Here is a 26,405-nt window from a genome sequence, read left to right as displayed (position 1 = left end):
AATCAGGTGTAATTTACATCCCTAATTATTACATTAACAATTTCTTTCTTCTGAAACACTGAAATGACACGCCCGGTATAATCATGATGAAAAGCAGCAGCAGGCCAGGAAATGTAGTGAGCTTAAACAAGGTACACGCTGCACTGAAATAGCTAAGCACAACAGACAGAAATGATTCCAAAGAAGCATTTAGAAATTAGGAACTGGGGCTGGGGCAGCTCTGCACATCATGAGTTCAAAGAGCTCATGGCCCTCAGGGTGAGACTGTCCTGCAGGAGGGTCTGTGAGCCCCTCAGCATGGAGGCACACCATCAGAGCACGAGCAGCATCCACTCACCTCCTCCTTTCCATACGTGGGGAATGAACATTGTCCAAATCGGGACTCACGAGGCCCTATTTTTCCCAGTCTAATCTCTACTAATGCTTCATTTCTTCAGAGGTATCTGGAGATCCTGGAAGCATTACTGGGTTAAATAACTAAATAAAGCCTTGCTTCTCCTGTGTGGGCTCGTACAATTTTTTTTCTCCTCTGGATTTCTCTGTATTGATTCACTTTGAGGGGAAAAAAAAAAAAATTAAAAAATCTGCATTTTGAACAATAAGTGATTTGGCACTGGCCCCGTCTTTTCTTTGTATCACGTACACTGCAAAGACCACTGCTGGTGCCAAGGGAATAATAACTCATAGATAAAAAAACTCCAATAATAGAGGGAAACGGCTGTGCTTTGAGCCCTACCAGCCTGATGAGTCCCCTGACACCCAGCTCTGGGGTACTGTGAACAGGGAGCCCTCAACACCAAAATCTTCTCCCTTGTCTGGTTCTGCATCCCCTGCCATGCCCCAGGCTCCGCTGGCTGGGCAGTGTGTACCTTTGTGTGCCATCAGGCAGGGCTGCTTTGCTCCTCGGGGGCCTTTCACCCTCTAAAAGCCACTCAGACTCTTGAAGGGACAGCAGGCAGGGACTTACACCACCCAAGCAGCCAGCCATGCTGTAGGTCAAGGAGCACAGGCTTCACATGCCCTGAGAAGAGCCGGCCTCCACAACAGGGAGGCCCTGGCCTGTGGGCACAGGAACTCCATTTTGGCCCAGGCCTTCTGGGGATACAAACAAGGCATGGGGTGCCTCGTCTTCTCTCTCTTCTTGGTCTTCTCGCTCCCACAGAGACACTGAGGAGCTGGAGCGTGTCCAGAGATGAGCAACAGAAAGGTCTGGAGCAGAAGTCTGTTGGGGAGCAGCTGAGGGAATGGGGGTGTTCAGCCTGGAGAAGAGGAGGCTTGAGGGGAGACAGGAGCCCTCTCTGCAACTCCCTCACGGGAGGCTGCAGTGAGCTGGGGTCAGTCTCTTCTCCCCAGTAATGAACGACAGGACAGGAGGAAACAGGCTCAAGTTGCCCCAGAGGAGGTAGAGATTGGAGCTGAGGCAGAACTGTTTCACTGAGAGCTTTGTTACATATTGGAATGGGCTGCCCAGGGAGGTGGGGGAGTCCCCATCCCTGGAGACATTGCACAGCTGTGTAGCTGAGGTGCTGAGGGACACAGGTTAGTGGTGGGCTTGGCAGTGTGAGGTATGTGAGTGGACTTGACAATCTTAATGGTCTTTTCCAACCGACATGATTCTACAGGGAAAAAAAAAAACCGTGCAGGCCAAATGAGACTTTATGTCTGTCACAGCTCCCAGGTCCTGGGCAGCCTCAGGCCTTGCGTGTGAGGTACAAACCCTTGTCTGGGGAGAGACGTTCTGCCGGCAGAGCCACGGCCATCACCACTCTGCTCTGCCCTCTTGCCAGCTGCCTTGGGACTGCATCCCATCATCTGCATCGAGAGAGACTCGATGAGACTGTGCCATCACCTGTGTCAAGGCTGTGGGACTGCCCCTCACCTGTGGTTGCCCACAGCTCCCAGGTTGCTGTTCCTCATGGAGCATGCTGCTCCTGCTGTTTGCCTACATTCAACCATCTACAAGGTCTTCAAAGAAACATCTGTGGCAGTGAGTGTGGTGTAACATGCAGCCAGGTCTCAGAGGCTGTCTCCAGTTTTCTTCAGGAACAGCTCCAGACTCAGAGGCTCTCTGAACTTGGTGCTACAGTGACTGAGGCAGTCGTTGAAGACACATTGAAGCTGATCTGCTAAAAGCACTTGTCTGTGTACACTGTCTCTTAAAAGTTCGCCTGAGTCTCCTGAGGTCAAAATCCTGATTGCCAATATCATCATCTTTCTGTGCCTTGGAGTGGGGTGCCTACAGTGTGCCTGTGGGTTACTTATACCTATGGAGACCATTGCAGCTCTGTGATTACACAACCCATGCACTGTCACCCGACTTAATCTCACACCAATGTGTCTGTGAACAGGTCCCTGCCTCTGAATATCATGGCTGGGGCAGAACGTAGAGTCCTTGTGACAGTGTGTGCCACCTCCTCCTCCTAGAAGGACATTTGTGCCCTTCTTCCCTGCAGGCAGGACACACAACAGCTCTGCAGAGCTATTCCGAAACGGGTGCTTGGCAGTCTGTGGCACAGGCAAGTTTATGGCTACTGAGGCTCAAGGAAGAAGACGCGAAAGGATCTCCTTCATCCTTATGCAACACATGATGGAGTTGTTAGAGGCACCACACATGACGGTTCAGTACCCACTGGGAATAGAAGAAGATTCCAGCTTGGCTCTCGTGAGGGTGAGTGTGACAAGCAATTGAGCACGCTCTCTGAACCATCACTTTGCATATGAAAAGGGGGATGCTGGTTGCTTTGGGGGCTTCTGAGGGAGGAATCCGATTGGAGCGGTTTATGGGCAGCTCTGACTCCAGAAACAAACCCAGTCCCCAGCTACAGAGAGAGTCCGTCATACATCTAGGCCAGGTATTCTCACACTTACAGCCACAGGAGAACATCCAGGTTGGTGAAGGCACCCATTTCTCACTTGGCTTTCTCACTTGAAGATGGCCTTTTCCATATCAGTGCAGGAGACATTCCACATTAGTTGCTGGTGGTTGGTGGGAAGCCAGCTTCTGGAGCACTGCTGAGAGGGCATCAGCACTGACCTGGTCATAGTTTCAGTTAAAAGCTAAAGGGTATTTATGTATTACATGGTATTTCTGCGCCTTGTGCCCTTTGCAAAAACCCTCGTGTTCCGAGTCATTTCTGGTTTTCTGTCACCATCTCACCACGGGGTACAAATGACTATGTGTCCTTATCCAAGGCTATCTCAGAGGGTACTTGCAGTGTGTGCACGGTGCATCATGGAAAGGATGATACTTTCTAGTCTAGAAGACGGTTGAGGGGAGATACATGTCAGTGAAAATGAGTCTCGAAATCTGAAAAGCTGAGGGTTTTACAGGTGTGTTTGTGTTGTTGCAATCCCCTTCCCAGGGCACACCAACACAGCACCACAGTGCTGCTTTCCTTGAGGTACCCATCCTTGCTTGCCCTCCTCAGCCCTGCTCTGGGCCAGGACACCTTCCTCGGTCCCACAGCACTCTGTGGGTGCCTTCGTACCCTCTTGGATCCAAAAGGATTAAAACCCATTCTTTGCTGCTTGGGTGAGTGAGCCCTGGCCCAGGGCTGCCCAGGGAGGGTGTGGAGGCTCCTTCTCATCAGGTTTCTGGACGTGTTCCTGTGCCCCCTGATTGAGGGGAACCTGCTTTAGCAGAGGTTGGGCTGGATGAGCTCTGCAGGGCCCCACCATCCTGGCATTCTATGGCACCTTTACTGTTTATTGCTGCTTTTAGGTTTACAGTTTCCTCTCCATGCCTGACAGCAACATGGGCACAAGAAAACCTCTCATTCACCACAGATGGTCTCCCGCTACCCTTGAGGCAGCTGCGCAAGAGAAGAAACAGGGTCCACACCTCTCCTGCCCCAGCCGCCCTGAGCTGCATCCCTCTTGTCTGAATCCCCACCCCGGGGGCCTGCGCCGCGTCCCCTGCACTGCCCCCCTCCGTTGCCTCCCCTTTCTTCCCCCACCACCCTCCTTTGCTCGCTTTGCCCTTTCCCATTCTCCCCAGCATTTCCGTTGTCAGGAGCCGGTCGCACACCGGGATCGTGTGCTCTGCTCCCATAATAACCGACCCCGGTGCCCGGTGCCCGCAGGCTCCCTCCGGCGCGGGGAAGGTGGGAAGAGGGCGATGCCCCCCACCCGGCGGCGGGTGCCCCCTCCTCCCGCGCGGGCCGCACGTGGGCGGGTGCGCGGGGCCGCCGCGGAGCTCCGCGGGCGCGGGGCCGGTGTCGGGGCGGAGGGGGGGGGATGGCGGCAGCGGGCCCCTCCATCTTGGTCGCCCCGCGCCGCGCCGCGCCGCGCCGTCCCGCCCGCCTCCCTCCCTCCCTCGTCATTGTCTGCGAGCGGCGGCGGCGGCGGCGCTTATAAGGCGGCGGGCATTGCCCGGATGTGAGCGGCTGGCGATGTGTCTTCCAGGGAACGATGCTATTATCCGCGTCTCCGCGGGGGAGGCCGTGGTGGTGAGGAGGAGGAGGAGGAGGAGAGCGCTGTAAACTTGGAACAAGTTTGGGACGGGCGGCTCCTCGCTCGCTCGGGGGAGTTCGCCGCGATTTTTTTTTTAAAGGCAGGACAGAGGGGCAAGTCCCCGAGCCGCCCCGGCGCTCGCAGTTTGTCAGTCACCATGTGTTTGTAAAAACAATAGAGGGAAAAGTTGTCGGACCTCCTTTTTTTTTTTTTTTTTCCTTCTTCCCCCTTTCTTTTTGCCGCTTTTTTATTTTTGTTGTTGTTTTGGTTTGTTTTGTTATTGGGCGTTTTTAATTTTTGTGGTGTTTTTTAGTGGGTTTTTGTTGCTTTTTTTTGCCGGTTTTTTGTTTTTTTGGCTGGCTGGCGTCTCGGCTGTCAGGGTGGGGGAGCTGGTGGCGGGCGTCTGGTGGCCGGGAACCCCAAATCCCAACAAAGCCAGGTGTAGGGTGCCTGTAAAGCTGTGGAGTACCCCGGAGCAGAACTGACACTGACAGTACTTTTTCCTGGTTTTGGAGGGTCACACACGTGTGAGATAATAAAGCACTTTGGCAGAAGATTACTCTTTTTTATTATTTTTTTTATTTTTTATTTTTATTCCTTTTTTCCCCCCCTTTGGAATATTGTGAACATAATTGTGGCCATTTAAGGTAAAGTTACAATTTGCTGTTAGACTAACTTGTCTGTGCTTTTCCTTTTTTTTAATTGTCGATCCCAATGTTATTTAAATAAGAGGTGCAAGTTACTCGATGTGTAGATGAGACTGGACAGTACACCGTGTGCGCGCACACGAAACTGCTCGCGTGTGTGAATATCCATTAGATCTACACGGTGTAATTACACTTGTGAGCTGTACACTGTAAGGTGAAAACGCCAAGCGGGATAGATCTCTGCTTTATTTCCTACCGGAAAAAAAATGAAGTCGAACTAGTTTTTTGTTTTGGTGGTGGTTATTTTTTGTTGTTGTTGGTGGTTTCTTTTTTTGTTTTTGGTATAGTGTGTCGGGCCTGCAATAGTAAAATGTAAAATAAAAAGTCTATAACGTGGTGAGGGGGGAGGGGGCCGCTGGCATCAGCCCCAGAAACTTGAGCGTAAAGCGAATCCAAGAGCTGATTTTGCAAAGTTTGCAGCAACGCTGTTCTCCGTAAATCGGAAACCTCGGCTTTGAAATTCAACTGTGGGCACGGGGGAGGGAGGTCACAACCAAACCAAAGCAGAATTCAAAAGGCAAAAAAAAAAAAAAAGCCGAGGACTGGGTAATACTGGGGGAAGAAATCCCGTTCCTCTTGGCCAAGTCCCGCATCACGTGCATGTGCAGCCTCGTATAAACGCGCTTTGCCATGTGTATGTGCGCGAGCTGGGGACATGTAAAGTGTAATCCCTGCGAAAGTGCGGCGGCGGCGGCGGGCCGGGATCTGCAGCTCCATGCTCTGCCGGTACGGGGGCGGTGCGCGCCCGCCCCGCGCCCCTCCGCTCCCCTCCGCGGGCGGCGCCGGGCCCGCGCCGGGGCAGCGCGCGGGCGGGCGGGCGGGCGGGCGCGGGGCCGGCGGGCGCCCGGCGCGGCGGCGGCGGCGGCGGCTGTGGTGGTGGTGGGTAGCGGGGCTGCGGCGCGGCGAGGCGAGGCGGCCGCGCCGGGCTCGGCTCGGCTCGGCTCCGCGCCCCTTCTCTCCTTCTCCCTCCCTCCTTCCCCTCCCCCCGGTGCTCGGAGGGCGCCGCTGACTCCGCACAGGCCCGAGCCGCTCCCGGGTTGTTGTTGTACACCCCCCCCCCCCCCCCCCAAATTAGAAATTGGGGCTAATTGTCAAAGGCTGCTCTCTGCGCCCCCCGCCCGCGTCCCTCCGCACCGGCGCCTCCGTAGCCTGCGACTTTGCATCTTTTTTTTTCCTCCCCATTGCTGTTGTCGCTCTTTTCCGTTTCAGCCTCTAAACGCTACTTTACGTGGAAGAAGGAGAAGGGAAAAAGTTGGGAGCGGATGGCTGTAGTTTCTTCTCTGGGATCCTCATTCATTCCTCGCTGAACCTCCTGTTGCATAAATGATGCTCCGGGAGCGAGGCTTTTTATTTTTTTTTCTCCTCCGGATTTGGGTTTAGAGTGGATGTTACCGGGTTTCGATCGCCTCTTTGGAAATACAATATCGCTTTTTTTGTTGTTGTTGTTGGGGTTTTTTAAATTTTTTAATTTTTTTGCTGCCCCTCCATCTTTTTTTCCTCTCTCTTCTCAACTACCCACCCCCCGACCCTCCACCCCCGTGAAAAAAAAAACCCGATTGTGTTTCCTGCAAGGCTCGGGACTGGGTTTCTGATTGCGGTTATTTCCATGTTTCTAGGTTTGTGTGATTTTGCTAAAATGCATCACCAACAGCGAATGGCTGCCTTAGGGACGGACAAAGAACTGAGTGATTTACTGGATTTCAGTGCGGTAAGAAACAACGGTGGAAATTAACAACAGCTGTAAAAAAAAAATATCTTCTAGCTGATCTGTTAAACTGAAAAAAAAAAAAACCCAAACAAACCAAAAACCAAACCAACAAAAACAAAACTGTGATCTAAGTACATTGGGCATTTTTTAATCAGCAGCTAGAAGCATGGTAAATATCTTTTTGCTTTAAAAAAAAAAAAAGACAAAAATTAAGAGTCTTTCTATTATTTCTTATTGTATGTGATGGGAGATGCAGTCGTGTTCAGGGCTTATTTTAATATCTTGGCTGTCTAAAATAATTCATAGAAAAAGAGACGCCCGTAAAACCGAACATTTCTCATCATTAGTTAGCAATAACAAAATCTAGCACTTTTATTGTGCTTTACATTTTATAACGTTGTTGGCACATGAACTAATTAATTGCTAATTAGTTGCTTATATGCTATTTTCAGTTCTTCCCTTGTTTCGTTTTTTTGGCACATGGAAAGTGCAAAGAAATCCATGACTGTCTCAGTTTAAAGTTTTCACTGAAATCTCATATGGCTTCTGCTGTCATTAAAACTGCTCCAATCTTTTCCGAAGCCCCCCCAGCTAAGTGGTGCGTGCTTTTTATTAATATCAAAATGAAAAGAAAAAAGACAAAGTGGTGGATTTTGGTTGTGGTTTTTTTTTTGGTCTCTTTGGGCTGCTTCTGGCCAGGCTGGTTGGGAGGCCAAACGTTAATCCGGACGTGTGCACTTGTCTAGTTTTTTTGTCAGGCTCCCCCTCCCAACCCCTTCCTTCCTCTCCCCATCCCCTCCCTTCCCCCCAATATGTCAGGAGTATCTATCGATCTACTTATTTATTTAAGGAGAGAAGCCGTGTGCTGTGAGATGTGTGTATGTTCCTAAAGACCAGCAACACCCTGAAAAAACCTGGACAACCCCCCCTCCTTCCTCCCCGCACCCCCCCCCCCACTCCCCCCCCCTCCGCGTAAATGAGGCTGCTCTAGGCTGGTGCTGCTGCTGCTGCTCCAGACTTTGCTTTGGAGGAATGGCTTGGGGAAGTTTGGCCAGGAAACGTAGCCTGAGGCAGCTTTGCAGCCCCCTCTTTGCTTGTTGCACTTTTTCCATTTGTTCCTTCGCTTTTTGCAGGCTCTGACTCAGGGAAGGTGCGTATTATCCACTAGACACGTCGAAGAAGAGAGAAACCAATTAGGGTCGAAATAAATGCTAGGGAGAGAGAGAGGGAGCGAGAGAGAGAGGGAGCGAGAGGGGGAGAGGGAGAGAGCCTTGCTTCAAATTGCTCTCATGTTAGAGACGAAATGAGAATTTAGGGCAGGTGGCACTTTGCATTATTATTCTTTGGGTTCACGTATGCCAGACAAATCCTAAAGCGGGATGGAAATGGACATTGCTACGTTTATGGCCAAGGTTTCAACAACAAAAAAACTTTTTTCGCCTTTGTCAGAGTGAGAGTTGGAGGGGAGCAAGCCCTGCTTCCCAGCCTGGCTGCTGGGGACTGACATCGCTCAAACTCTTCGGGAAGCGAATACTGTTTGGGGAGCTAATGAGGCTAATAAAAACGTGATGATTGTGGTGAGGGGCTGGTGGGGGCTGTAAGAAATATTGACTCGTTTTCAGGTCTGTGGGGGACGATGTTTTGTTGTAGACAAACTTATTAACATAGTTCACAGCAAATGTGGAAGGAACTTTGGAACTAACAGTGGACTCGGGAATCTCTTGTTTTCCAGGAGTAATGCCTCTTTGTTTTGTTTTTTTTTTTAGATGTTTTCACCTCCTGTGAGCAGTGGGAAAAATGGACCAACTTCCTTGGCAAGTGGACATTTTACTGGCTCAAGTATGTAAAATTTTTGCTTTGTATGTAGTTAAAATGTTAGTTATTTATGCATAGGCATTACCTTTGTTGTGATTGTGTTAATCTCTTCTGGGGAGCAGATTCATTCAGATTTGAGCGGAATTATTCCTAAGCACTGGCTATTCCTATTATTGTTATTTCCCTGAGACCAGGACATCTGCACAGTATTTCCATACATTTAGGATTTTTTTCAAAAACCCTTAAACTTCTCCCGTATATAATTGTTTGGGGTGAGGTAGTTTAAATCTTTTTCTTTTTTTAAATTGATGACTGGAGATTTTTATTAACAATTTCAGATACTGTCCTTTGTATGTCAGGAATGATAATCAAAACGTTTTGCCTGAGAATTAATTTTGTGAATAAGAATTGAAGGCTGATGAAATAAACAAATAAGCATGTATCTGAGTATAAACACCAACCTCTTGCAGGAGAAGAACCCTTTAGTGATAAAGAGCTCACTCTTAGCTGATGGAATATTTTTTGATGACTTAAAACCTTTGGACTACTTTCTTTTCTTGGGGGAAGACAGGGCATTTTCTTTCTAAATATTTACCGTCTTCTGAAAAGTGCCAGAGATTTAAGCACAGGATTTGTTTGTTTGACCGTTTGTTTATTTGGCTGTGGTAGTGCTATATGGGCAACTTCTCTATTCCACAAAAGCAGTGTTTGATGGCAAAAGAAATATCAGCTCTGCGGTAGAACGTATGTGTACAGTAATTGTCTGGCAACTCAGGTTTTATGTAGGGGCTTGAATATGCCTGATCAATTAGAAGTAAAACTAGCAGAGGTACTAAAGCATTTGAAATGTCCTTACTCTTCTGTTAAGTTCTTTGGAGAGGGTTCCCTGCCTTGCGGATGTGGTGTTTTGGACAGGACGTACAGACATCTCCGGGTGAAGAGTTGCAGTGTTTTAGAAGCACAGGGAATTACACATACCAACACACCGCATGTAGTGTTGTTAGACACAGAGTACTGTTCTAAATCCGATGGTAAATTTGGACAAGTCTTCACTGCAAACTGCCAGTGGGTATCGAGATATAAACACATCATTGCATAGAGTTTCGTGGCTGGTATTTTGCAGTTTGGACTCAATTAGTAGAGCCGTTTGCATTAAATAAACTAATATGTCAATTAACTTTTTATTTCCAAAGACTTCCTAATTTAAAGGTAGTCCGTAATATACATTTTTAAGGAACTAGATCAAATGCTGCCTACAACCGTTAAGCGCTCACTTTGTCAATTTTATTCCAGTGAGACTTTCAAAACAATAATATGTTTTTGTTTTATCTTCACAAATTTGGTTATGTTATGACTACAGTGACTTGGAGAATTTTACTGTTAGATTTGCATAACTTTCCAAACACAATTTGCCTTATATCTCACAAGCTAAAGATTTTAATCATATTTTTTGTCATTTTCTGAATTACATAATTTTAAGAACTGATTTAAGCGAATACATAATATTCACTATGTTTGTTTTCGCTGGAGAAAGGCGGAGAGTGTTTGTGCCAGACAAATCAATTTGTCATGCCTGTATACCAGTCAGTGCTGCAACTAACACTTGGTCTAACAGCAGTTGACTAGATAGTTTATATTTGATAAATGCATCATAAACCTCATCTATGAAGTCGTTTTGGTCAGAAATGCCACAGGATAGCAAATCTGAACAGTGAGGAAAATTGAGGGGATATGTGTTTTTTATTACGTCTCCATCTGAAAGCATTAAAGTAACTTTGAGACATCATTTTAGACATAAAAATAATTTAGTGAGCTGAAGTAAGTTAGTGGTGTTAGATGCAGACCATCTAAAATAGCACCTGAACTCTCCCACACAGTAACAATGTGCAAATGCTCAAATACCCTGGTCTCTGATGGCAGAAGATGAAGTCCCCTGCTTGATAAAGGAGCGTATACAGTATGTTGGTAGATTCTTTGCACAATGGTATGCAGCACAGGGTATGCTCTTCTGAGGGAAAATGATTTTGGATTTGCTATCTTAATCTCTGCTGCATGTTTATGAGTCAGAGAGTTTTGTAGTGAGCGATCAGGGATTCTAGAAAAGTTGTCAGAGTCTGGGTGTCAGCGAATCGCCCCTCGCTGATGCCCGGTAGGTGTGTGGCCTGAAGATAGTTGCATGGCTATTGTTTCCCTGGGCTCTTACTGGCCAGCTAGCTGTTTGCTTTTCAAGAGTATTTGGTGTGCGGTGGTGTAAATGAGCCAGGACTTGAGAAATTCAGATTTGGTATGATAACTCTTAGACAACTGATTCAAGAGATGTTTTGTCTAACTGTATGAAAGGATTAAAGATAGCTCCGTTACTAACAACTGAACACATTTTGTTATTCTAATTATGCAAATCAATAATAGGGAATTTTAGCGATTTGGAATGCAGCCTGTTCTTCCTCCTGGACAGATGCCTTTCTGAAGTCTGAGCTGACCTTCTCTTAATGATCCTCTTTTAAAAATAATATTTATTGAGATAGGGAACCGCAGATGTCATTCTTCTGCATTAACCTGAAACTTCTCTTGTAGGGGAGAGGGGGGAAAAAAAAAGACCCCAGAGAAAAGTAATCCCAAGCATTGGAGTGAAACTAACTGTACTTTAGGAAGTATGGTAATATTTCATGCTTAAAGTCATCTTAATAGCTTTTTAGTCATCTAATATATGATGCTCTGTTGTGATTTGTAATGTGTGAATGAAAATAAAGTAAAGCCACATTTCCTTTTAATCTTTAATTTCACAAACATGGCTTCTTACCATGTTAAGAAATGGTGAGGGCTGCAAGGGAGAAAGGAATGTAACCTGAGCCACAGCCGTGACATTCCCATGGAGCATTTTTCACATGAAAGGCTTTTGTCAACCCAGTAAAGGACCAGGAGTTTTTGTTTGATGTTTGCAGGTGTTCAGCAGAGAGCACTAAAACAATTCAGCCATGCTGGCTCAGAGACTCTGACCTTAACAGGGGAATCGGGGAAGACTGAAATGATTTTTAAGAAAACTCCCCTGGAGTTACCTCAAATTTATATTGTATTTGTAAAGTGATTTAATAGTTGTTACTTAAATTGACCAATATAAATCCATTACAGTGAAGCAGGGGTTTTCTCCCCTCCCCCACCTTTTGTTTTTCTTTTTTGGGGGTAGTTGCCAAAATAAAATGAATTTTTCTAGGTGTTCTGAAATTTTCTGGAGAGTTTACCTTAGCTTGTGCAGTAGAAGTGTTTGTCATAGTCTAAGTGTGATCCATTGTGAAGCAAAGGGAAGATGCTGATTGCTGGTCCTCGATTTTGGGAATGGATTTCGAAGCAGTTTTTCAACATTGGTGATGCTACAGAATTTGCTAGGTCTGTCACATTTGGCATATTTCAGTTTTCGAACTGTTAATCAAAGCCCACATCTTCCTGATTATGTTCAGTTTCTGCATCTTCTATTTTAAATGTTTAATTTTACCAAAGTTTTCAAGCATCTGTTATAGATTGCCCACTACGTATATGTTTGAATATTGTGTGGGTGTGAGTAGCAGTGAAATAACTGAGTTTATAGGATTGGCCATTCCCATAGCACAAAAAAATTAACAAAAAGTCTTGGCTACCACAGACACTAATGAATAAAGCAAAGTCAGTTTAAAGAGTTTAAAAGCTTGCTTTTAATTTTGCCATTAGTTTGATTAGGGCTTGTTCTGCATTAGACCAACAGTGACTGCAAATCAATACATCTTTAACTTTGAAGTCAGAAATTTCGCTCTGTTTTGAAGTCCTTTTTTTTTTTTTTTTTTGTTTACTTTGGATGCATCTGTGACTAAATTTTAACCAAATAGAGTTTTTAAAGTACATTTCATTTTTGGAATATGGCCTTCTGGGAAAGGTGTATAATCTTGCCATTATTGGTTGATCATCAGAAAAACTAAGTTACATACAGTCCTTGTCTTGGGAAGGCTTTTGGTAGCTGCTCAGCATAACCGATGCAAGCATCAGTCCTGTTATTGTCAGCAGGAATAGAGCAGGGAAGAATACATCCTTTACCAGGGAGCATTTTGGAAGAGTGTATCTGGAGTATTATAATGCAGAATTGCCATTGAAGAGTCAATTAAAAATACATGGGAGATTTTAAGCATATAGATCAGAGAAGTGCTTCTAATAATCAAGGAAGAGATGTGCTGTGGGTTCATAGGTGTTGCCATTACATAGGCGTCTCTGAAGGGTCGTCCACGTTTGTAATGTTACATGTCAGAAAACATAGAAAATGACAATTGAATTTGGGTGTTGGTTTTGCTTGTGTGTTGCACCACCTTCCTGTGTTTGCCAGGCGGTGTTCCAGGTCTGCAGCTCACCCGGGCATGGGGCACAACGGTGCCCCTGAGCCACGGACGCTCTGGTCCCTCACCCAGGCCGATGCTGCTGCTAGCCCCTGGCTGTGCTTTGTAACGCTCCTCTCTTGTTTTGCCTGTTGAAAAATACTTGAGGCTTTAGCTATAAAGGCAACTGCTTCCATATTTTTCTTCTCTAATGTTTCGTAATTATGATTAAGAAGAAGAAGAATGCTAGTTACCTCCCATCCTTCCAGCTATGTTTACTTGTGAAGTGTTCGATCCTCCTCGCCTCTGAGTCGTATTAAAGAGAGTACTGTGGGGGCAGAAAAAGACCCACGCTATGGTATTTGAATTGGCCTGAGACGCACAGTGCATGCTTGGAGGAGCTAAATATTTAGTTACAATGAAGAAAGGTTACTTCTGAGCTAGTATCTTGCTGGCAGCAGCAAACTTGAGTGTGTCCTGCAGAGGACGTTCCAGAGACACAGCCACCTACAATCCCTCACATATGTTTAAAGCTGGAAGCTGAGGTCCTGTCTCGGTAATTAAAAAAGATATAAATTAAAAAAGGGGGATGTGAATCCCCTTGATTTTTGATGTTGGAAGAAAACGAGCCTTAGTAAATGGAAAGGGTCCTAAACAAATAACCCTGTGAGGAGGTTACACTGGACCTGAGCTAAGCGAATTGTATCAGGAGCAGTTCAGTCATGCCTGTTGGATGCGTTAGCAATTTTTAAAGAACACTCCTTGTCATAATCATTGCGTGTCTACCTTGTCAAGACTCCTGAATATATTTAATAATTCAAAAACATACACATTAGCTGTCTGAGAGACTGAAATGCTTGGGGGCCAGATCCAGCCAAATGTCACTTGGAGGAGACATTTGTGCCTGCCATTGCCAAGTTTGGCAGTGACAGAAATCATGTTGTAGATCGTTCAGTGGGTACGAGGGATCTGTGAACAAAGTGTATCTGTTAAACCAGTGAACTTAGGTCTGACTTGGAATTAAGTAGGAGTGCAGAGCTTGTCTAACGTGTTCAGTAAGGGATGCAGGAAAAAAAGGCATTTGAGAGCATGTGAGGTACAATTTGGCTTCTTCCCATTAGATTTGTACTCCTGCCACTCCCAAATTCATCCTGATTTTTGTCATAGGCAAATGCAGCTTCTGCTGACTGAATTCCCAAGAAACATTAAATAGGCACAAATGGTTATCAGCCTGTGTATCTTGTGAACACCAGGTCACACAAATTTTAATCTTTCACTGCTTGCTTATTTTTTGGGTGCTGCAGAAAAAACATGTAATTTAATTTATTATTTATCCCCCGGTCGTGATTTAAACTGTTACCGAATTTTGTGATTGCTTTGATACTTTACCTAGTAAATAAAAGGATTTAAGCTCAAGCTTTGAGGTCCTGGGAATGTTGCATATGAACTGCTTGACCTTTTTTTTTTTGACAAGATCAGCAAATACCTTTACTGTACTATTGCAATGAGAAAATCACTTAAGTAACAGATAAACAACTAAGTCACATAAACATATATAATACAACTATGTAATGAAAGTTTATGCTGCTGATTGCTTGAATCTCTCTTAAATGCACAGAATCTGAGCCCTGAAAGCTGTCATATAAACAGTTTTGTTTTGAGTTTAAAATGATTCTTCGTTTTTTTTTTTTTGTTTGTTTTTCATCTGCTCTGATAAAGTTATTTTGTAAGCTTTACAGATCAAACTTTTACTGCCAGTGGTAAACTGTACGTTTTGTATATGGAAATTTGTGCTTTTGCAAGTCCTGGAAAAAGAGTAGAGCCCCGGTGGCCTCAGGCCTGTGGTTTTCAATGTTTGATATCATGATGTTATTTAGATCAGTTCCCATAAGCCAAGATAACAGATCTGCAGTTGTTGAATAAGGAACAGGATACGTGTTTGTAATGGTTTGAAGATCTTTCACCAAAATTTTCCCAGATAAATGATACCAGAGTGGTCGACATCATTAAATTGAACTAAAAAGGACTAGAAATTACATTTCAAGAAGTGGCTTTGCGTCCTGAATCTGAGGCAGCCCATTGTTTTGAAGCTTGTGAAATGCAGCCCTAGGAAAATCAGGTGCCTACATCTCCTAGGGCTCTTCATAGCTGGCAGGGGAGAGGTTGCCCCAAGGCATTTCAGATCAGTGAATAATTTTCTGACGGTGCCTGTTCCTACCAAAGGACATAGCGAGCTGCCGAGGCGTAGCTTGCTGTCTTCTGGCTGTTGAAGGCTAGTTTGAAGGCTGGATTCCCCCAGCCAGATCACTCCATCATTGCTCAGACAAATTTCCATTTCAAGTAAGCTGACTGTGTGGTCATCAGAGAGAAGAGCTGACATAACCTGGGAATGTTTTACATGTCCTGCTGAAGATGTGGGCATTAATATACATGTAACACTGTGTATGATCTGCCAGCGTCTGTAGTTAGTCTGTAGAATTCCTCTTGCACCTCAGAAGACAGGAGGAATAACAGCAGTTAAAACGAATCCCCTGAATAATTTAGTGTCATTTTTTCTGTACTAATAACCGCCAAGTAAAAGTCACTACCAGATTTCCTCATCTGCCTTTATGCAGCTGATGCTGCCCATCAGTCTGAGGCAATGAGATGTTGAGAGATCTCCACATCTTTTGTCGTCTGGGGGCGGGGGTTACCGTGTGCCTCACAGGATCTAGCCCAAACGCCAAAATTCAGCTCTCACTGTTTGTGCCATCCAAAGGTTTTAAATCCGTGACTTGGGGGTTTGTGGTTGGGCACAAAAAAGTGTTTTGCCTAGTGTTTCTTGGCAAAGCAGGGGGATGGCAATGACCAATTCTTAGATAATTTTTCTAATGTTTTCAGAGGCTGTTGTGTAATTCCTCCTCTTAGCAAATTTACAGAAATAGCAAAAGTGTTTAGAAAGGTTGGCATATTTACTCTTTCTGCCAAGGTAAACACTAGCGCAATTGATCTGCATATCAAACAACCAGGTGTATTTAAAAATGGGTTTATCTTGGTCGATTTTGGAGCAGTGAGAAAGTATTTCATGTGGAGGTGCAGTAACAGCATTGTTCCTGTTCGAGCTATTGTGACAGTCACCGTTTAATGATGTCTTTCAAGACTACTGTTGGTAGTAATGACAATACATAGCTGCAATCTATTGTTGCCTGTGCTGGGTATTGATCTGTTTTGGAAACAACACTTCACACGCGGTGCTGTATTTGCAGAGTACTCTTGTGGAATTTGTCTAATCCCATAAGACTTGATTTGTTGAATATAATGATTTTCTTTTCACCTGGTGAAAAGGCTTCCAAGGTTACAACGATGAATCTGGCACTTGGTGGTGCCTTCTGCTCCGCTGTCTCAGCAGGATACTGGGGAGAGATGCCAGGCCTTACACTTGTGTGTTCAGTAGCTGCTTGGTCCTTTGCTTGCCAAAAGCCCACTCACATTTTCAGCTGGCTTCGGTGGGCCTGGCATCTGAGTTCCATTTTCTGCCTTCAGTGTTTTACTCAAAGTCTGCATTAGCTCATAAGTTACTAACTGAAGAAAGGGACACGGACAGTGCCTGTGGTGTGCTGAGGCAGGGGCAGAGGAGCCGAGGCTCCCCTGCTCTCGGGCTGCTGGGAGAGGTGAAGTTGCTCCTGCTTTGGGCTCTGTGAGCAATGGCAGGCTGTCATTGCTGCCTGTGAGCCGGCACGCTGCCGGCAGTCTTCCCAGCAGCTCTGTCCCTTCTTGCCCTTTAATGTAATGTGCTTCCCATGGCCAGTGCTGCCCTTGGCACCCTGCTTCGACGGGACCGTGTGTGCAATGACACCCTGCTTCAGTTGGTGTAATAGCACCCTGTTCTTTGTCAGGTGTGTGTGCAACGGCACCCTGCTTCAGCCTGTGTGTACGTGTGGCAGCACCCTGCACGCAAAGTGAGCCGCAGAAGGTGATCTTTGGCCTGATGAAGAAGGGGTTCTTCCTTGGCCGATGCTTGCTTCATAAGAGCACAGACCCAAGGGGGCTTCAAACATGAAATTTTCCCTTTGGATTCTTAGTGCTAACAGCAGATCCTTTCAGGCCTATGGGCTATTTGTGTGGGTCTCAGCAGAGTTTATTTTTTAAAAGCAAAATGAGGCAAAAAACCCTCTATTGCATATTACATTCACTACGCAGTGATGGGTGCCCGCGCCAGGATAATTTTAGGGGTCCAAAAATGGAACAACAACAAAAAAAAAATGAAATCACTGAATTAATTCTCAGGCATGTGTGTAATCCCCAAGAAAACAGGGATTCAGTTCTTATTGTTCTACCGTATATAAAAATTAGACTCTCTCCTGATGCTGAGTTGATTTTGGTTTGGTTTTTTTTTGAATAAAAGCCTATCTTGTCCCTGAAGGTTTGGGATTGTCAGGTTAACGTGGCACAATGCACTTTTTCCTCTGACTGTACATTTAAATACGATTGACCTATTTGATAAATAACTGGTACAAAGGTTTTGTTATATTGAAAACAGCTAAGTATGACTCCTGATCGAATATCAAGACTGTAATTGAATCTCAGGGGTTCTGGTACTGTTCATAAAGCATTTGAGTTGTTTTGTGCTTTGTGACGTCAGCCAAAAGCTTGATTGAATTATGTTCTTGTATTGTGGGAGCACCTGCCAGTGCCACTAGACTTAAGGGTCTGTCAGCATTTCCATTACAAACCTTTCTGGTAAGTTTGGGACATGGCTCTGAGTATTTGAACTGGGCTGAAGGCTGGCAGCTACACTTTCAGCCTTGGACGTGTGTTGTTCCACAAATCCAACAAACCCAAATAAATTCCCCGGGCTCTTAATAATGGTATGCAGTGCTCCTCCCTGAGACTCTTCTCTTACCTCTCTCTTCAGGATGATCTGATGCTGTTTCTTGGGTACAGTTCCTACTTGAAAGGATGGTGAGATCTGACAGAGCAGCAGCAGAAACACCCTTGTCTAATGAAACTACATAAAAGAGGGCTTCTTTCGTATTTTAGAAACAAAGACTTGCAGGGATGAGGCTGTGACATAGTCTGTCTCTGTAATCCCAGTACCAGAGCTTTGGTTATTTTGGAGTACCTGTGAGCATAGTCCATCCCTGCTGGCAGCTCTGCAGGGTATAGCAGAGGTTTCCTCGTTTTTGAGGGAATTCTTGTAAAAGGGAGAGGTGACAGCAGTGAGGCTTGCATGTACAGTTATAATACAGAAGTAATTATAAAATGATTTTTATTTCTTTACAGATTTGCATACTTAATTATGGGGAATGACATGCAGTGCTGTGTGAGGTGTGTTGCATTAGGAGTGAATGCTCCTTAGCCTTAGATGACTGCTGTCCATTAGGGCTTGTAACTACTCAAATGCTGCAGATCTTTTTCAAGAAGCGCAGGGATGAGGCTACTGCCTTTGTGATAAGGCAGATTCACCATCAGACCTCCTGAAAGGAAAGAAAATGGCCTAATAGCTTGATTAAGTTTTGGAGCCGTGAGGCCATTGTAGCGAGTCCTGGGTTTGCTCCGAAGCTTATCCTGCCGAGTGTGCGGGAGGATCCCAGCTCTTTGCCCCTCCTGCTTCTGCAGGATTAACTGTTTTGCTTGGGCTGTGCACAGGGGAGATGATTTGGACTCTCAAGACTTAACAATAGTGCCAAACCTCATTCACACAGCATTTCATGTAGCATAAATCACATCTACGTGAAATTTAGGCAAGCTGTCTGGTGTAGCTTTTCTGAAATCTGCTCCTTTGCAGTTAATAGTGTGTAGTTGACCTGAAGTTGTGAATTTCCTCTCCAGGAGAAACAGTACCAAATTCTGTAGTATGACTTCATGTGACTCTGAAGCACTGTTTTATTTTTCAGACCTAGGATACTGTCTTCGGTAGTATTTGAGTGCATGTGGCAGAGAGTCGAAAGAGAAATGGAAGCAAAGATTTGGAAAGTAATTTGCCTGATCTTATAAATAAATCACATTCTGTGGTTCCAGCTGCAGCTGTAACCTGTCAGGCACGCTCTCGTTTTGCTTCTATACCACTGATGCAGCTTTTCTAGTCAGACCTTACAAACTCATCTTCCCGTGCTGTGACTGACTAGGGTCAACGACTAGTTGCTGTCTGTCGCCAGGGTAGTTGGGTTTGGTTTGCCTTAAACTTTTATTGTTCGGGACCACTCATGTTTTCTGTGCTAGTCTGGAGTCTCCTAAGCCAACTTAATTTAACAGTACTTTGTCCATTTCAGTCCTTTGGGAAAAAATACGCGTTATGTCCTGATTAGGGACTAGATAATGCTTTATTCTTCAGGATAAGAGTTGTTAGCAAATGCATTGCTTAACTTTTGTTTTCTGTATGTAATCGCTTTGTTGATTTTATACTCTTTGGAAAGATTTACTTACTTAGGAAATATTGTGTCCTGTGTAAACAGAGGAAAATTCACGTTCCTAAAATTAGATATTTTGTAAACATCACAAATGAGAGCATTAAATTTATGAACTAGCTTATTAACTAATGGACATTGTCTTTCTCCTTCTCCTAATTTGCTCATTTATATTCCCTATTTTTTTCTTTTATCTCTGTCTCTTAAAAGTGAAGCAGTTAATTGGCACTACTGGAGATGTAGTGGTGCGAGTGCTTCAGGTTCGTGCTCATGTCAAGGTCTGATTAAGCAATTTGGTCAGTGTGAAGTACTGATGCTTCTTCACATCTCCTTGCCCGTGACTGAAGTGTACAACAGCTACTGAAAATGTGTTGATATCTACTTAGGAAGTTAACATGGCAAAACTACCAGTTACCAGAGAGTAAACCCACAGCTCAGGACAGCTTTCGTCAGCGTTGTGTCAGCTTTCGTCATGTGTGTTGTTTTGTAGATGCCCCCTCTCCAGGGGAGTGTGGGTTCCTGGCTGTGATATAAGTGTTGCACAATAACATTATTGGTAGTAGAGTGTCGTTTTGTTTTTAACCACAAACCCAGTTTGACTGAAGCACAGAGATGCTGTCAAATGAAAAAAAAACCCACCAAAACTATGTTTTGTGTCTTTTTGAGCCTCTGTTGAGAACTGAGTTGAATCTAGGTTATCTCAGTAGTATTGGATCAGCAGCATGGGCACTTCTTACCTTTACATGGGTTCCAGCTTGTCCAGATGTTTGTCACCCCATTTTATCTTTTTCTTTGCGTTTGGCGACTTGTTTTTGATCTTTCCATGAGCTCATGAATGCAAGCTCTGTAGGGCAAGGAAAACACTACAGTTCATTAAACTTTCATTATCTGAACACTGTGGGGCAAGATTTAATCTTTTTGCAGTGCAAATCCAGGGTAGAGACCTCTGCCAATGCATGGTGAGTGTGTTGGGTGGCAGTGCTGAAGCGACCTCCAAAAGTAAGGATTCTCCTGACTAGGAAAAAAACTTGTTGCTGGACTGCATGGTGGTCTGGAGCTGACTGGTAGAGTAACTCAAGCTCTTGGTTCAAGATTGTCCCCTTTAACTCCAATGTTTCCTTACTTTGAGTGTAAAGTAGTTTATCTGTTGAAAATTTAGAAGTGAAAGAATATGAATAGGGAAAGGAACTGAAAAACAACTGTCAGCTGAATCTTAGCCAGAAAACAGTTGAAGTGATGACTATATTTGTGTCTTTGTTCTTCTGGAATCCACTGCCTGTAAATGCACAGGTGCTTTATGTGGCCATTGAACCCATAGTACCTGACTATAAGGAGATGATGAGATTTATTATACTAAAACCATGGCATTTTAAACTTTAAAAAAAAAAGTGTTTCTAAACATTTTTTAACATATTCATAAATGTAAAAGAAAAAAGATCTTGGCTCTGCCACTGGGCAAAATTGCAGTGTGCTTGTAAAGAGGGCAGTGCCTAATACCATGCCTAATGGAGAGTTGTCATTTTCTTAATCCGAAGTAGAAAGCTTAAATAGAAAGTGCAGGATTATAAAAGAAGCAGCTTTATTCTTTTTAATATGTAGTTATTTCCTCTTACTCAGCTCCTATCCCCACTGCTGGAAAAAATAAACTTCGAGTGGCCTCCGCAGTGGTGGGATGAAGCCCCTTGCTCTGACCAGCCCTTTGCAGGGCCCCTCTAAGAGATCACAAACACCGCCTCATTTTGTTAATATCTTGTTAATATGTATGATCATATTTTTCTCTTTAAGCCCCCTCCCTGTCCATTGCTGTCGAAAAGATGCAGTTCAACAGGAAATAAGGAGCAAAAATGAAAATGGATAATCTGTAAATTTTCAGATTTGCCTGTTGTATTTACCAGGGGTCAGTTTGAAAACAAAACAACAATGCTGAATAAAAATAGAAGTGAATTTAACAACAGAAACAAACCTAAAAAGACATGTTTGAGAAAGAGCACTCTTCCTGGCCTTTCATTTGTGCTGATGGGAGAACTCCCCAGCGCGAGCAAGGGGAGTGCGGTGAGAGGGAAGGATGGGGCCGCTCGCTTGCTCGTGCCTTCACAGATGGCTCCCATCTTGCCTACTGTGACTTTCATCAAAGACTGGCATCTTAATCGAACGTAATCATCTAGGTGCCTCCGATGTCGGTGGAGAGAGATAGGGGTCTGTAAAGAGATAGGGAGGCTTATCCCTTTTCAAGATAAGGCTTTAAGACCGCTCTTTCAAGGTACCCATCGTTTCATACTGAACGTAAGGACGGCTTGGTGACTAGATGCCTGCTTTTTAGATGGCTAAAGTTAACTGAGATGAATCCCATCTTAAATGTCCCCTGGGTCTACTTGTATCTTTCTTTTTCATTGTTTTTATTTTTGGTTTTTAATCAGGATCCCGTATCGTATAGGCTGGAACACTGTGCTCTGAGTGTAGTGTTTTGTTATTATTTATATATTTATTACATTTATTAGGACTGCCACTGTGTTTGGTACTGTGCTTCTTAGAGGGTTAATTGGTTCCAGTTGCAGAGTTAATTGATTTCAGTTGACTCCCAAGGAGGAGATGTGAAATGGAGCCTCTTCTGAGGGTGACACTTTCCGGGAGAGCAAAACACCTCCTCTCCCCTTCCTGTGAGATACAAATCTCCTTTGTACCTTAAGAGAGGAAATTTTCTCTGCATTGCCATTCCTTCTCATTCTTAACAGCATGTCCTATAAAATGCCTCCTTCCGAGTGGCAGGGTGTCTCTGCAGTCATGAATGCACGTCTCCATTATTAGCATCTTTTGATTTTATTCCAACTCAGTGACTAATAGCAGCAGATTCCAAATAGTTATTCTGAGACTTTTGACTCAGTCCAAATCTTGCCTTAAAACGGGTTTGCTTACACGGAAGAGCTGTGTTGCTCTCCTGCATTCATTGTCACATTTTCAAATTTATTTTCAACCTGAGAAGAGTTTTGATCTTTTTTTAATATAATCAGACTTTCCTGACAGGACTTCAAGGAAGAACATCTCGTTTACTGACTGGTGGACCTGGGAAAGTTCCTTGCAGAGAATCACCAAAATTCTGGCTACTTATCGTTTAATAGTGGATTTATGAGCTGTGCTCGAAACAGTTTTTCTGGTGGATATTCACACTTCTTGTGTCTGGCTCACTTGGAAATGCTGCAGATATCGCACTTCTCATTAGAGGCAGCTAATTAATAAATATGAGAAAGTTAACTGATGGGAAAATGTTAGATCTGGGTACTGAGACTTGGTAACCTTGTCTTTCTTTTGAGTAATAAAAAATAATAGATAACATGCGTAAGGAAGTGGTGGTGCATTTCTGTGATCTGTCAGATCCACAACTGGAATAAATCAGCATAACTCTACAAACACCCTCTGAGTTGTGCCATTTTGTGCTATCTGAGAACCTTGTGTTCTGCTAGGAAACTAGTAGGGTAAAGTCTGAGATACCTCTGTTCTAGTGAGGGCAGCAAGGAGAATCATTGCTTTTTGAGAAGAAGGCTTGCTTGTTTAGGTACTGCCTTGTACCCTTCCTTTTTGTCTTTCAATGTAAAATTAAAGTACACATTTCCTGGTTGCTTATTTGGCTGAAGCCTCCTTCAAGCACCCATTCAATAATTTGTCTTATTCATCTTCTCATCATGCTCATGGTTACGTTACATTCACCTACAGTAAGGATTCGGTGATAGAGGAAGAATGAATATGGATGAATCAATGAATACAAGTGCTGTAAGTGATTTTTAGAGCTTCTCGTATTCAGTTTGACAGTCTCAGATGGAAGACTGTCAAGATCAGTCCCATGTTTTGAGTTGTCAAGTGCACTTTACATGCTTTTCACCCTCAGTTGTAACCCGGTCCTTCGAATATTGAAAGCAATGGGAATTTTCCTGCCGACTTCCCTATAGGAAGGATTGGGCTCTTTGTCTGCCAATATTCTGCAGATTTATACATTTCATTGCCCTACATACTTATGCTAATGAAGGAGATGGATACTGTCATGGAAAGGCTTGAGATGAATAGGTGGGCTTGGGAAAGGAGGGCTGCAGTTATTTATTTATCCTTTCAGGCTTGCCCAGAAGAATGATGTTCTCTCATACTCTGCTTGAGATTTTGCTGGGAAAAGATGTTTGCAGGAATTGGAGCAGCCTGTTGAAAAGTTGTTTCCTTTCGACACTCTGAAGTGATTTAAAAATGATTTTTCTCTACTAGCTTGACACTAATTTGTAAGGAAAACTTGCCTTTGAAAAATTTGCTGCCATCCTTATAACTAGTGTACACTTTGTATTTCCTTGTCCTACTGTTTGGGTTATAAACATGTTTAAAAAAAATATATTCACACACACAACATTATCATGATTCGGCTTAAGCATCTGTGGTTATAAGTGCACTTCATTTCACCTAATTAAGTTATTTAGTCATTTACACATTAGCAATGTACTACATATTCCACTTTTACAGGAACTTATTTTAATTATACCCACAGTTCTGTTCTGCTCCATTATAGCCATAGATCAAGCTGAATAATAACCATTCTAAAAGCCATATGCTAAAAGAGATTATAGGTCGTTAAGGCCAAATTAAGGTAACATTTCTGATGGTCACAAACAGAAGTCTAACCAACAATTATCTTCTTTCAGGTCTGTAGATATACTCATCTTTGAGCTTTTAAGATGACAACCAAAGGACAATCTCTGATTCCTAATTGTTGGCATTGGTTTCAGAGGTTGTAATTTCTGAAATTAGTGAGGCGTGCTAAGGCATAACAATATTTGTTTGGTTTTCACTCCCCAATTCTGCCGTTTGCCAGAGGCCCCCAACGTAAACTTGATCTTCTGAACACTGAGCTCTTGCGGAGTTCCTGCTCTCTGTAAGCGTCCGCTCATCCGCTTCCTTTCTTTGCACTGACCACCAAAGCTCATTTCGGTGGTGTTGGGTTCTACAGCTTCGGGCTTAACTGCCTTCTGCTGAGTAGGGTTGGATCTAATTGTCTCAAGATTAATTTTGGCTTGGAACTTGCACCTAAGAAGCTTACCAGTAATTCCCTTTTGAGTGAGCCTTGGTGGTATTTTCCTCTGTAAAGAGCTGAGCTATAGACAAGGTTTCTGTGGGGAGAGACGAGAGTGTCGTGGCATTAGTGTGTGCTGCCTAGCAAATGAAAGTCTTCCACTAGTTTCCAGGATTTAAACTTACAAGTATAATTGTTTTCACCGTCCAAACACATTCACAAAATAAAAGAGCCTCTATGTCTTCTCTTATAGTCATTAGCAAATGTCATATTACAAACAGAATTACTTTCCCCATGAAGGGCCATAAATATTCCTCCTCTTTTCACTCAAGAGTTCAGAAAAATCTAGAGGCAATGATTCAAAGAGGACAGTGCTCCTTGAAGGTAAGTGATGATAGACCTGTTAGGGTGAGGAAGGCTCTGTAAATGCTTGTGGATGATTTCAGGCAGGCGCATCACAATGATCCCTTCTTGCCTTGGAGTCTATTAGGCTGTGGGCAAAGACAGACACCTTACTGGAGTGCTGCACGTTGTCCTGCTTTAGCCATACAAGGAGAGGGCGTTTCTTTTAATTTTTTAATTTAAGAAATGGAAATTGGAAAGCATTCTTACCTTACAGACAACAGTCTCCAACCAAGCAAGCTGGAAGCTGTTCCTGTCTGTGGGCTGTTAGTTTCCCACTCTTTGTTTTAGACTCTTGACTATATTAAGGAAAAAAAACCCATTTACAACAGCCTTGCTGGGTTAAACCAACTTTTCTCATAAATAAATTAGTAATCAAACATGTATAACCACAAACAGTCATTGGTGGTCATACTACAGTGTTGAGTTGGTACTCGGTTCAAACTCCATGTGCCTTTTTTCTGCTCCATGCCATGCTGGTCAGTACCGTAATGCCTGCTGTAGCCCTTTGTATTCCAGGGTATCCTGAGACATTGTAGGATAAGTTCCCATGAACATTTGGGATTCCTGTTGCATCTCACAAGTAAGAGCAGAAAAAAATACAATCTCTTATCCAACGGATTTGTTAAAAACAGGTAATCCCACATTCCTGATCAGGTTCTCTCTGTAGATAGCTGGCTGACTGCTTGCAGTTAATCATTCCCATGGCTGTGTCTTCAGTTGCCAGCTGTTGGACTTACTAGTGAAAGGCTTGTACTGCAAAATATTTCCTTAGTGTTTGTAGACTTGGGAGTGTATATCAGTGCCATTTATTGGAGTATCTGACAAGGAAGTTAGGGCTGGAAAGGAGGTTTTGGATTAGTAGGTCCAGGTGCCTGGTATTGCTTGGATTGTTATTCTTTGTCTTAAAATTGTTAAGGCTTTTGATTAAAAAGTTGTCTTGCAGTAGCATTCCAGCATCTCAGTCCTGATGGCCAGAAATCTTATTGTAGTATTTTGACAAAACTTGAATGTGGCCAGTTTATATTCACTTGTTTTTGTTCCAGCACTTAAATTGCATGTTTCCCTCCTCCATCTGTCCCCCTCCCCCAATGTGTGGCATGTCTCTACAGGAATGTGCTTTTTTCGATAGGAAAACTCAACCAGACATTTGTTTCTCAGCTGCAAGCATGCACTTGCCCCAGCTGAGCTTGCTCTGTACTCTTCCCAAGGAGGGAGTGGAGTGCAGTGGAGCGATGCCACGATAGCAGGTGCCGTCTCCATAGATGTAAGAGAGTCTCGTCCCATCCCACCATTGCTGCAGCTGAAGGCTCCCCATGCTACGTTCCCAACTGTGGAGCTCTCCATGGATGTGGAGACTTTGCAGATGCTGGGTGGGCTGCCTGGCAGGAGCCATTCCAGCTGAGCTACCAGAGTGCCACAGGGGCTGGGTAGGGCAGGGCCGTGGGTGCAGGTGGCTGCTTGTATCCGTGGGGCTTCGTGCAGTCTGGCTGGGGTCAGACTTGTGTGGGCCCTGGCCATGGGATTGCTGCTCCTTCCCTAAAATAAGGAGTGGTGAAC

The 26,405-nt window shown here is 44.2% G+C and overlaps 1 protein-coding gene across 11 annotated transcripts in view; it reads left to right on the top strand.

The window, feature by feature from the left end:
- The first annotated feature begins 4,434 nt into the window (after positions 1–4,434).
- The window catches only part of TCF4 (transcription factor 4), a 244,056-nt gene continuing 222,085 nt past the window's right edge, over positions 4,435–26,405 (top strand). For 6 of the 11 annotated variants that reach the window (XM_062017205.1, XM_062017204.1, XM_062017201.1 and 3 more), the window contains exons 1-3: positions 5,795–5,885; positions 6,776–6,867; positions 8,634–8,706. In XM_062017205.1, coding sequence (XP_061873189.1) covers positions 6,796–6,867; positions 8,634–8,706 — 145 coding nt within the window. In that variant the 5' untranslated portion in view covers positions 5,795–5,885; positions 6,776–6,795. Of the gene's footprint in view, positions 5,100–5,794; positions 5,886–5,994; positions 6,039–6,765; positions 6,868–7,860; positions 8,018–8,633; positions 8,707–26,405 lie in introns of those variants that run through there. The other 5 variants (XM_062017198.1, XM_062017196.1, XM_062017203.1 and 2 more) reach the window with 5 other exon arrangements.

Source organism: Colius striatus, chromosome Z (genome assembly GCF_028858725.1).
Source record: "Colius striatus isolate bColStr4 chromosome Z, bColStr4.1.hap1, whole genome shotgun sequence".
Lineage (NCBI taxonomy): Eukaryota > Metazoa > Chordata > Aves > Coliiformes > Coliidae > Colius > Colius striatus.
Note: the sequence above shows the minus strand (reverse complement) of the source record. Positions and strands in the feature narration are given on the sequence as shown.